The following is a 12,291-nucleotide window of genomic DNA, read 5'->3' as shown; positions in this document are numbered from 1 at the left end:
GAATATGCTTTTCCCTTCTTCGATTGCAGAACTAAAGAAAAATATATTGTAAATAATGAAGAGTACTATTACTTCTTGTACACTTACATAATCGTGTGGAAATCGTCGTCTACTAAAATCATGTCAGCCGCCTCTTTGCAAACGTCAGTTCCATTTCTGCCCATGGCAATACCGATATCAGCTACTTTAAGAGCTACCCCATCATTGACGCCATCGCCAGTCATTCCAACAATATGCCCGGTCCTTTGCAGCGATTTTACAATCGACAATTTGTTCTTAGGAGATACGCGATAGAAAACCGAAGCTAGGGGAACCGCTGCGTCCAGCTCGACTTCTGAAAATTTATCCAGCTGCTCACCGGACAATATTTGGGAATGTAAGGTATCCAAACCAATCATCTGTGAAATGGCAACTGCTGTCTCTTTGGCATCACCAGTAACCATCTTCACTTGAACACCAGACTGTATCAATGTGGTAATACTCTCCCTGACATAAGGTCTGGGCGGGTCACATATGCCAACGATGCCCATAAAAACAAGATCCTGAAGTGTACTTCCTTTGGCCATGGCAACAACCCTCAAACCTTTGCGAGCAATCTCGTGAGCTTCCGCAAGAAACTCTTGCTCTTTCTTTGTATTCAACGCGACCAGTTGTCCTCCCTGTGAGAATTTCGGACACTTTGGTAATACTTTTTCGATTGCTCCTTTCACAAAGAACACTTCTTGCTTATCATCGTCATATCTGGGCACGCATTTCACGGCCATCATCTTCTGTTCAGAACTAAATGGATATTCTTGCAAACGAACGTATCTGTCCGAAACATTGTACATTCCATGTTTCATTGCGGCGGCTAGTAAAGCTCCTTCTGTTGGTTGTCCCATCAACGACTCATTTTGGATCAATGCGTTGTTGCACACAGCACCTACCTGGAAGAAAATATTAGATATATCATATAATACATGACTGATATAGATATAATTGAAGACAATGTACTTAAAATCATACATTAATAAAGTCACACGAAAACACAGCCACACGAACATAATGAAAGAGAAGAATATCCATTAATTAAAAGTAGTGCAGAAATGAGAATATAATATCTTTAAAATAAATAAACGACTAAACTAGAAGCTAGATTTCGATGTTGACTATAGAGAACATTTGAATCCGATTTAAATGGACGAATATTTGGATCAATTGTAACGTTACAATTCGTTATATTATGTGTATTATATTATTAGTTGGCATCATAAAAAATAAGTCTAAAATAAGTTAAACATATTTGGAGGATAAATAATATCAGTGCTGTGGAACGACCAGGGTGTGGTCAGCATAAAATCAATATGAAGTTTGGGGTGGAGTCATTGAATAGAATAATTCCACGTAACAAACGTGGAGGTAAAAATGATTTAATTATGCAAAATTGCAAGTAATTAGTCTAATTTGCCTACTTCGCAAGTAGAGCTTAAATTATATTGTTATGATATTTAGTAGTGTGTGATTTATTTAATTATAATTAACATACTTATAAAACTAAGAAATGATAAATGTTTCATTTGATTGTTTTTTTAAGTATCTTGATATCTAAAATTTGTTAAATTTAATGAACATTTGAAGTAATCAAAAATATATTTAAATATTAGATACATCTATAAATATCAATATTATTGATATATTTAAACTTCTGCTTATGAATCAATGTATTATTGATTGAAGAAGGTAATATATAATTAGGTAGAAAGTTAATGGACTTACTTCTAACAGCTTATAAACGCTTTCACGAGCTTCGTCATGTGAATCGCATTTGTGCAGAACTACTTGGCCGTGATCGTTGTATCCGGCTCCAGTTAATTCCGCCAAATAGCCATCAGATGTAAACAGGACGGTGACGGTCATCTCATTCCTGGTTATGGTGCCCGTCTTGTCCGAACAAATCACATTCACGCATCCCAAAGTCTCGACCGTTGGTAACTTCTTGACAATAGCATTGCGTTTCGCCATTCTCATGACGCCAAGTGCCAGAGTCACGGTAACAACAATTGGTAAACCTATAGCAGAGTCATTACTATTATCTATTATTGTCAAATTGAAAAATGTTACCTTCCGGAATAGCCGCAACCGCCAAACTAACACCAATCGTAAACATTTCTACAGTTGGTTTTCCTTGGATCCATCCAACTAACATGATGAGACCGATTATAGCGAATGAATACATAGACAATTGCGCCCCGAGATTATCCATAGATCTTTGTAGAGGAGTCTTCGGAGCCTCCTCTTCTAACATCATCTTGAAAACATTACCGAACTCGCTGTTGACACCGGTGCTGACGACAATGCCCTATAAACATTATTAATATCGTAAGTAATATATTAGTATTAATCAATAAGATGAATATAAAAACCCCGTGAAAGTTAAATGAAACGAGATCGTCAGAGCACATAATTGCACTGATGTAAACAGGCACATCCCTCTTTTGTATATACGTTTCTTATGTAAACTGTTTACATTAGGCCTTTAGGGTTAGCTGAGTGTTTACGTGTTTGTATTTAAAACTCGTAACGAATATATTGTATCTCATTAACGAAAGATTTACTAAGACGAAATAGCATCCATTACCTTTCCATTGCCACAACGGACCAATGTACCCATGAACGCGATGTTCGTGTTGGATGTGTGCGCTCCATTAGGTCTTAAAACTGGAGCAATGTATTTCTGGGCAGGTTCCGTTTCGCCTGTGAAACTGCTCTCATCTATAGTCAAATCCACTGATTCGAAGAGTCGAATATCTGCTGGCACTCGATCCCCTACGTTCAGCAAAACAACGTCCCCAGGCACTAGTTCTCTTGCCAGAAACGAGTCCGGTGTTCCTTCTCTTAAACTACAAACGACAAACGAAATTGCATTACTCTCATATACCATTATGTATGTTTTTCTTTACCAGTGGCATTGCGGTGGAACGAGCTTAGTCAATTCTTGCAGCGACTTTTCGGAACGATATTCTTGCACAAAAGCAACGGTAACGACGATAACTATAGCTACAGTAATACTGAATGCATCGTCAAACTGCTTCATGCAAATGGAAACGAAAGCAGATGCCAAAAGCAGAAGGATCAAAGGGTTCCGAAACTGTTCCAAATACTTCTTCCACGGCGGTTCCTCCTCCTTCACCGAAAACTCATTATACCTGAAAACACGCATTGAATTTCCTGTCGTCTAGTGTTATACGTCGCTCATTTACCCAGACAACTGCCTTCTGTACGTAGCCTCCTGCCAACTTAAGCCTTGTCGAACTTCAACCCTTAATCGGGACGCCACCTCTTCCGCCCCTAAGCTACTCGCTTCACTAGCACTGAGCCACATCTTTTGATCTTCCTCAAGCTAAAAAGAACAGTATGATAAACATAAACACATTCACTATAAAAAAATCAATTTCAATATAGACGAAGAACCGTATTTTTCGGACGATAACATAAAATAAGACAATCAGACACCTGAAATTTATATGAAATATATAAAAGACGCACCCCAAATCTAAGTCAATTCTTCAATTTAAAAAGGTGTATGTTATGGTACAAAAAATACGGCATTTTTATGATTTAGACCAAACCAAAATATTAATTGAAATAATCAATTAATAATGAAAACCAAACATTATTTAGTAAAACAAAGTGTATTCTATTTTAAATACTCAAAACAAATATTTAAAAAGGAAGTAAGATCAATCTTATGCAGTAAACTTGAATATTCGTTTATAAGCGACAAATTTTAACTACAAGCTAGAAACATGTATTTAACGACAAGGAAATTGTTACGTAGTTGTGCAATGTTCGTGTACTTCAGATAAAAAAAATAAACAACAAAAATACATACTTCGTTACAATTTAGTAAAAAATCAAAGTCAAACACAAACTAGTAAAACAAAATTAAAAAAAAGAACGTGACTTTCATTATTTGTATCAACTTGAATAATTACAATAAGTTGATAGTGTGTAGCGTACATAGGGAAATAATCTGTTCCTGAATGCAGTGCATATATCGAACAATAAACTAATTATACCGAATGCCACATCGACATATTAGCTGTCGCTGCAACCGAATTGCATCGGGCATTTATTAAACCTGAATATCGCAAAACTGGCGACGCGGTATTGATTTTCAAAGGATTACGTAATTCAATTTACAGAATGCTTTTCATTACATTAAAAAAGCCAACGAAAAATTACAAATGCTGCGCCAGATAAGTTTTATCAAAATAAAATAAAAAAGGAAACGGAATAACAGTTAAATCATTAAATAAATAACAATCTAAATTTAAACGCTGTCTGCGGCGATCGTTATATAAACAAACAATCGCAGACCTGTACAAATTAATTTGCATATCAGACTGTTGTTATTAAAGAAGCAAAAAGTTGATTTATTTATTATTTGAAGACAGCAGCAAAGTACAAAAAGATATTATACATTGTTTTGTTCTTTATGTGGCTACATTTTTAAACAAGTAAATTACTTTTTAGTAAATACAACTTTTACAGTTTAAATTAACAAACAACAACAAATCAATTATTATGTTAATATGTATTTAAAAAACTGAATGGAAACAGTAATAAAGCAAACTTGTGTATCAAATATTCTCTTTTGTTAAGTTGGGATCAAAATAATCAATGTTGGGAATATGAGCATTAACCGAAATCTATAAATCCCATTGAATTAATATTTCCGCCGGCTGATATCTGAAATTTCATTATTGCAAAATATGATGCACTTAATATATGTACTTAATTTGGATAATTCATTACTATTTCAATGTAATAAACTATTGATTATCCAAGCGCGTCGGCAATTCCCAGATATAATAACCTCGATTACAGGTAATATGCAATTTTGGTAATGATAAAATCGTTTAATATTGAACATTATGAAAACAGGTTACAAGCAAACGATTACAATAAAATTCTGAGCTAACAAATTCGATACAAACATATGGATTTTCAATAAATATTTAATAAAAAACGTATTGATTACTTAAAATAAAAATAAAAAAGAAACGATTTTTGAAAAGCAACACGATACTTAGAATAAACAAAGTAATCAAAAGCTAAAAATTCCAACTAAATACATACATTTAATGATATTTGTAAATTACCTAAGACCATAAAGAACATTTGAAGGATTGAAGAAATCCAAGAAATTAACAAATTAGGAGTATACTAAAAAATATAGATATTATTATTGCTACTACTGAACTGTTAAACTACTGTCTTAGTAATTTGTGGAACTTAAAAGAGTAGTAGGAAAATAATATGTGGCAATATTATGATTATAAATACAACAGATAAAATAACGGAAGTTAAATTTCGGTATAGAATATAAATGACAAAATGTTTGTAGTTGTTTATGCTATGACCAAAATACAGAGAACGTATTTGCTGCACCGTTTTACAAAAGCCACTAAAACCGTGATCAATAATAGGAAGGCTGATCATTTCATAAATATGTGCAATGCACGTAATGTTGATTCCACAGTTCTCCAATATGTGGTCACGGAAATGTCGCGCCCCAGTTTAGTAGCTGATATTAACAGCATTTTGAGATTTTAGAATGAAACACTGAAATTTAAAAAATTTTCCTTTTAATAATGGATTGACATTACTAGCGTCAAAAACATCCATATAAACAAATACATTTAATGGAGATCAAAATTATTTCAACACATAATGTTTCGAATATGATGAAAATATGAAGATAAAATAATAAAATAAATAAAATTATTTATCTCGAAGAACATTATTTTAAAATATTATAATATATTATAAATACATATATAATATATTATAAATACAGTGGGAGGTTAACGAGGAAAATAAATTGTAATAACGAGGACATTTCGCATAATGACTGACGAGGAATGGAGAAGTCTATGATTGTGCGCCTGCCACATCATTTTCAAAACTTGTATTCACATATTATTTGCATGTTTCCGAATACACACTTGCATGTTTCCGAATAAAAAGCAAAAGAATAAAAATAACCATAGATATGAAAAGCAAAATCATTACTTTTTTTACGACGTGGAATGCATTATCGTATTTTAAATTAGTTTATATGGGGAAAATTGTTTCACTATAGGAGTATTTCATTATACGAGTAAAAATACGGAAATTCTGTAACGGAGTATGTTCGTTATGGGAGGTTCAACTGTACTTCATATTATTAACTTCAAAATAAACGAGTAATGACAATCATCATTTCAACATTCGAAAATATGAAGACAATCAACGAATTTAATATTATTTTTAAAAAGTATACAGTGGAACCTCGCTTAACGAGTTTAATCCGTTCCAAAATTTCCGGATTTTTACTCTTATAGTGAAACATTTTCAAAAATACACTTATGTCTACACAAGTTTTACAAATAATGTAAAAGACTCGCAATCCGGGACTTCTCTTCTCATCGTCACTCATTATGCGAAACGTCGCTCGTTAAGCGAGTCATTTTTCTTACTATTAATTTTGCTTGTTAAGCGAAATGCTCGTTATGCGATGTACTCGTTAAGCGAGGTTCCATTGTATTTTGTTTCTAAAAACTATTTCAAATATCTGCATTTTTATAAGCGAAGAGTAAATACTTTATATATCGGTAAATCTATTATTGTTACGTGAAAACGAAATTTGGTACTTTCCAAGAAGAAGATAAACTATTAAGTCTACTTGAACCAACCAAACATTTTGAAGATTGAGCATATACAATATTTAATGTTTTCAGTTTTGGAAATATATAAGAAAGATCATTCGATTAAAGAAAATACATACTGATATTTCTTGAATATAATATAAATATTTTTCGTATAAATCTTATTGTTGATTTTTTTTATCTATCTGTAATTTAAAATTCTCATTATAAATAATTAAACAAGTAGATAAGCAAATTTTATATAAAAATTATTCAATATGAAAAGCCTATAAATTAATCAATTATTACCATGATCATTGAAAACTTGGATAAGTTTATTATAAGAATTATATTTACTTAAGCATATCTATTTATAGAGAAATTTCGTAATTATCAGTTGTAAAAAATAAACTATTATCAAATTAAACGATAATAATACTATTACTTATATTTCAAATGCATTAATATAAATAATTTAATTATTTTCTAATACAATAAAATAACATTAGAAGCATTTGAAAAAGCAATATAATTATGAGTTTGGAATTATGTTAAAATCGCCCATGAAGCGAAATAAAATTAATTAATGATATTTCTATATAAAAAAAAGAGATTGTTGTGTTTACCCGCCCTACGCATTTTCCCGACCTCAATAGTTTATATTCTGAAGAACGTCGTAACTGAATGCAATCACGACATAAGAATTTTCCAATGAGTATAAGGTCGGAGTCATCACTGATTATAACAATTAAATATTAATTGCAGGTTGTAAATTGGTATACAATCAATAAGTAAAATAAAAATTCATGCATAGTTCAAAATGTATAAACAATTACTTGAAACTATAGTTGTTAATGTTGTTAGAAATAAATATATCAATTGCCACATAGTAATAAATTTTATCAAAGTATTTAACGTAGATTTAGATTTTTTCAATTTAGAATCATTTAATTCATGAACACAATGAACCAAAGAAAAATGTTGATAATACCAATACCAACTGTTCCAATTACTGCATGCTCCAGAATAGAAAGAGTTCGGCCTAGAAAGCTTCCTTAATAACATTGAGTTACTAATAAATAACCAGGTTATAGTATGTATACATACACAAATACATGTTATCGCTCGAAAACATAAATCATGATAAAGTAATGTATGTATAAATAATTTTAATATTTAACTAAAGTTGAGTTATTAATTTTTAATATAATAGGAAATATAATTAATTTTACATGAAAATAAATGGAGAAACCATTATTTAAAGTTATATAACATATGGGTCGCATAATTCTCATAATTAGAAAATTATAGGCATTTACCGAACCAAAACTGCAGAGGTCAATTAATTGAAAACGCATCTAAATTTAATTTACTACAAATAAACCTTTTGTATAACATTTCGTTCATTATCAAGTTATAAAACACAACCAAGTAAGTAAACACAAAACACAGTAATTTGCATATTTATCATAAAATAATTATGTTTGCTTACTGCTATTTTCGTAGTACAGCAGTACCTCGCAAAGTGCGGGTTCCGACAATAACCAAACTAATCGAGGACGAGAAATATAATTTTGTATACTAATTTTTTTGAATATCTTTTCATTATCATTTAAAATTTAGTTTCTTTTGTATTTCTCTTTTAATCCATATAGAATTTCATATTAACGTAAAAATAAATTACATTGTTCCATCAATACCAAATAATGACACATTCGATGTTTCTATGGTAATTTACAACATAATCGTTTGTCCTGTATAGAAAATATAGTCGATTGTCAATCAATATTTATTAATTACTAGTTAAAATATTGTTTCAATTTATGGTAATATTAACCACAATCAATCATACAGTCCAATATAAATTATTTATACATTTCATATTATACCAAAAAAACAAAAAATGAAATAAATACGTCATAGTTTATTAGAAATGCATACGTTTAAAGAGTAACTTTCACAGGTAAACTTAATAGCAATTTTTATTGATTCGTTACGGACTACTTGTTTAAGATTAAGATATTTAAGCAAAACTATAGAAAGCAATAAGATAAAATATTAAACCATATATCAATGTTTTTGCAGGTAAGTCAGAAGATCAAATAAAACAAGTCATCATTTATTTTAAGTGAGCTCAAATAAAACCAAAACAGCATCAAAATAATAATAATGTTGTTTTCAAGTTGAATAAAAAAAATAAATGGAAAAATTTGATGCAATTATTAAGTTTTTAATAAATTTCAATATAAATATCTAATTAAATAATTTAATTATGTTTTTTTTAATAATTAATTAAACTGTAATAAACAACTTGACCATATTTCTGTGAAACCGTCAGCTGAATATTGCTTATGCTAATGGTAGTTATTGATTTTTCACATATATGTATTGATTAAATTTATTGCTAGTAGTTCAATATGCAATAAGCTTGAATATTAGTAATATGTACATATGTTGGTTAAATATGTACATAATTATCGAAGAATAGGTGCTAATTGCACTATGTATAAAGTTCTTTCTATAAAGATAAGATATATATATACACAGTAGCACACAGTAATAACATAGTATAAGATATTATATAAGTGAAGTCCTTTAAGTAAATATACAAGTGTAAAGAAATGCAAACTTGTTTTGAAATCAGTCCACAAATTAAAGTGGCTTCCTTGATATATATTCTATATTTAAATCTCATTGAATTTATTTATTTATTATTAGATTATGGGACAGAAAGACATATGGTGTCCTTTGCAGTAGTTTATGTTTTTCTTGATTATTATTGTCGTTATGAATGAAAAGGTTTAATTTTGCTTTTTTTAACTGTTGAAATAAAATTATTATTATATTAGATTATGACTTAATCAATATGATTACAAAATCCTTGAACAATAAGGAATGAAACAAAATAGTCATTGATTCGGAGTTATTGATTAATTCTGTGAATGTTGCGAAGGTTTTACATTTTACATTAATTATCAACAGGTTGGATAATCAATAATCTCTGTTGCTAAGAAAACGTTGAGTAATGTTTTTAATTGAAGACGTGTATTGAGTTAATTCTACTATGGCTAATTAGGTTTAATTGGTGTCAAAATGCAATGCAGTGGAGACGAGCAAACAAAATTGATAAACCGTAGCAAAAAACGCATTGGTAGGAGGGTCAGGAACGCCGCTTTGTGGGTCGGCCTGCATGGTTATTGATCCATCATTGTGAGAGCTAGTAAATCACCATACAGAAAAAAAAGAAACAGGGTTGCACCCCCATCTTGGCTACCCCAAAAAGGGCGTACAGTTCAGATCTAGTGTACGTGTGTGTTTTTTTTGTTTTTTGTCGAGGGGGTAAGAAACAAGCGAGAAGTAAAAAAAAAAACAAAACACGCTCTCACCAAATCCACCGCTGGCCGGTTATTTGGAATCAATCCATCAATGTCTTTGATGGAATACTGTGGCACTTTCTCATACTTGGCCGTTTTATTCGGTGACTTTTTCATCTTTGATCAATTAATTTGATACACCTACGACGCGGTGCTACCAGTCGGGAATTGTTTACATGCTAATGTTTAAATAAACACTGAAATCGAGCGACTGTCGCGGTTTCCCCGTGCAGCGAACGCTTGACGTCTTCTGTCAAAACGCACCGACATCTGGTTACCACCATCAGAACTACAAGTCGTAACGATGGTTGCCTGCAGCGAGGTCCTCCACGTCCGAAAAACCTTTATTATTTATCACCTGGCCAGGTAAAATGATACAAAACTAACCTGTTTTGATGTCCTGAACTCAGATAATCATGACCACTCATATTTATTGTACGAACTCATCACTGATAATCCTCATTTTCACGAAAATATTGAAGAGACACAACCCTGGCCTCACCAGCACAAAGTGAACTACAATACGTGATGTGATTTACTCGGGATTTTGACGTTTAATGACGTTTAAGATTACGATTGGCTCAGATAGAAGTTCCTTTTTTGTTTAAACAGTTCAAATCGATAATTGAAACTGAATCGAAGTTGGCGCAATTCATTATTTAGTGACCGAAAGTGTTTCACCAAAATTTCCATTTGTTGTTCATAAGGTAAACTATATGCAACTCTATAAATGCATTATTGATTATTGATTGCAGCCAATGGAGCCAATAAAAATTTATCCCACTGCAGAAGAATTGTCAACAGTGGCGACGCTTTTGTACTGCACAGAGGAAGGATGTACAAAGTTGTTTAAGTCCCAGTCAAACTTGAACTTACATCTAGCCAAAAGCCACAAGATCAAGCATTGTGTAAATGGCTTACTGAAGAAACCAAATATTCTGAAGGAATTCTATTGCCCAGACAAGGAATGCATGATACTTGGTAAACATTTTAAAACTTCCAAGTTACTTAAGCAGCATTTCCAGAAAGTGCATGTTCAGAAATCATTCATCTGTGAAAAGTGCGATAAGGCTTTTGTATCAAATAATCACAAAGCAACACATCTGGAGTATTGCGGCACTAAATTTGTTTGCAAATTATGCTCATCAAGCTATGATAATTATGACTCATTGTTGGCCCATGGTAGAAGAAAGAAACATAAAATTCCACTTAAAACAGCATACAAAGATCCAGAATTTATCACAGCTCCCTGTATAAAGTCAGAGATCACAAAAAAAATTGTCATTTTGATGCCTAAACATAAGCATATCCAGAAAGCTGACCAAAGTAGCCAAACAGATTTGACAGAAGATCAAGGAGAGCCCAAGTGCAAATCTAGAAAAACATCTGAAACACAGACTTCCAAAAAGCACAATCAACAGAGACTAAGTGCAGGCACTCAGACAACTGTTGATTACATGTCAATGAAATTAGTTGATGATCTGTCAAGCAGTAGCTCCTCAGAGAGTTTGAACAAGAAAAGTACAAATACCCAGACTGCTACAGTGCAGTTAACTACAAAGTCTTGCAATACTTCATTGGATTGGAACAGCTTCCCATCAGCACAAACTAATGAAGTTGAAACAATGACACTGGGAACCCAGACAGTGATAATGTTGCCAAATTTGAATAATGTTCAAAAGAATTATGATCCGCTTCCTGGCTCCAGTGCAGAGAATTTGTTTGAATTCAATGATATTAGCAGTCAGACGAGTTTTAATGAGAATTTAGATTTCGATTCCAACAGTTTCTTCAATTGCGATATAGAAACGCAGACTGACTTTAATTCATTGGAATTGGACCTTCTCGCAACAGACTTTTATACAAATATGTATACTCAGACTTGCGGTTTGCAAGTCAACAATAACATCGAAACGCAGACAGTCGTTGACGACACACTGAGATCTGTTGGTAGTCAGACGACAGTTTCGACAAATACTGGGTTATTGACGATGTGCCGAGACACGGTCCACATCGAAACCCAAACTGATAATGCATTCAAGCAGATGCTTGAAGAAATCAATGCTTGACTATAAAGAGCCTTTTTAGTTTGGGTTTTATTCGGTTTCCATTTATTCATTTGTTAAATTATTAATTATATATATTTTTTAACAAAATTTAAAAAAGAAATCATATCACATTAAAAAATTCATTGTAATCCAATACAAGAATTTGATACAAGTATAAATTGTGTATGATACATATAA

At 31.8% G+C, this 12,291-nt stretch overlaps 2 protein-coding genes across 4 annotated transcripts in view; one reads left to right on the top strand and one right to left on the bottom strand.

Moving 5' to 3' along the window:
- Positions 1-10,520, bottom strand: part of LOC108565404 (calcium-transporting ATPase type 2C member 1) — an 11,756-nt gene extending 1,236 nt beyond the window's left edge. Inside the window, exons 1-8 of one of the 2 annotated variants that reach the window (XM_017924836.1) lie at positions 10,433-10,520; positions 3,240-3,379; positions 2,940-3,185; positions 2,618-2,879; positions 2,101-2,338; positions 1,756-2,048; positions 88-926; positions 1-31 (exon numbers count right to left, since the gene is read on the bottom strand). The exon at positions 1-31 is cut by the window's left edge and continues 87 nt beyond it. In XM_017924836.1, coding sequence (XP_017780325.1) covers positions 1-31; positions 88-926; positions 1,756-2,048; positions 2,101-2,338; positions 2,618-2,879; positions 2,940-3,185; positions 3,240-3,361 — 2,031 coding nt within the window. In that variant the 5' untranslated portion in view covers positions 3,362-3,379; positions 10,433-10,520. Of the gene's footprint in view, positions 32-87; positions 927-1,755; positions 2,049-2,100; positions 2,339-2,617; positions 2,880-2,939; positions 3,186-3,239; positions 3,380-10,057; positions 10,180-10,432 lie in introns of those variants that run through there. The other variant, XM_017924835.1, reaches the window with a different exon arrangement.
- Positions 10,336-12,150, top strand: LOC108565405 (ATM interactor-like). Of its 2 annotated transcripts, none has more exons than XM_017924838.1 (2): positions 10,336-10,411; positions 10,801-12,150. In XM_017924838.1, exon 2 carries the CDS (start codon positions 10,804-10,806, stop codon positions 12,112-12,114), a length of 1,311 nt encoding a protein of 436 aa, XP_017780327.1. In that variant the 5' UTR covers positions 10,336-10,411; positions 10,801-10,803; the 3' UTR covers positions 12,115-12,150. The 2 variants fall into 2 exon arrangements, with proteins under 2 accessions (XP_017780327.1, XP_017780328.1); XM_017924839.1 differs by lacking the exon at positions 10,336-10,411 and adding an exon at positions 10,671-10,752.
- The last annotated feature ends 141 nt before the right edge of the window (positions 12,151-12,291 follow it).

The sequence above is a fragment of the Nicrophorus vespilloides genome, unplaced genomic scaffold, assembly GCF_001412225.1.
Source record: "Nicrophorus vespilloides isolate i.1.1-1 unplaced genomic scaffold, Nicve_v1.0, whole genome shotgun sequence".
Classification (NCBI taxonomy): Eukaryota; Metazoa; Arthropoda; class Insecta; order Coleoptera; family Silphidae; genus Nicrophorus; species Nicrophorus vespilloides.
The sequence above is the reverse complement of the archived record's forward strand: the minus strand, read 5'-3'. Positions and strand labels throughout refer to the sequence as shown.

Bases quoted from the DNA above. Each gene is read 5' to 3' on its own strand.
- LOC108565405 (XM_017924838.1), top strand. From the start codon at position 10,804: ATGGAGCCAATAAAAATTTATCCCACTGCAGAAGAATTGTCAACAGTG.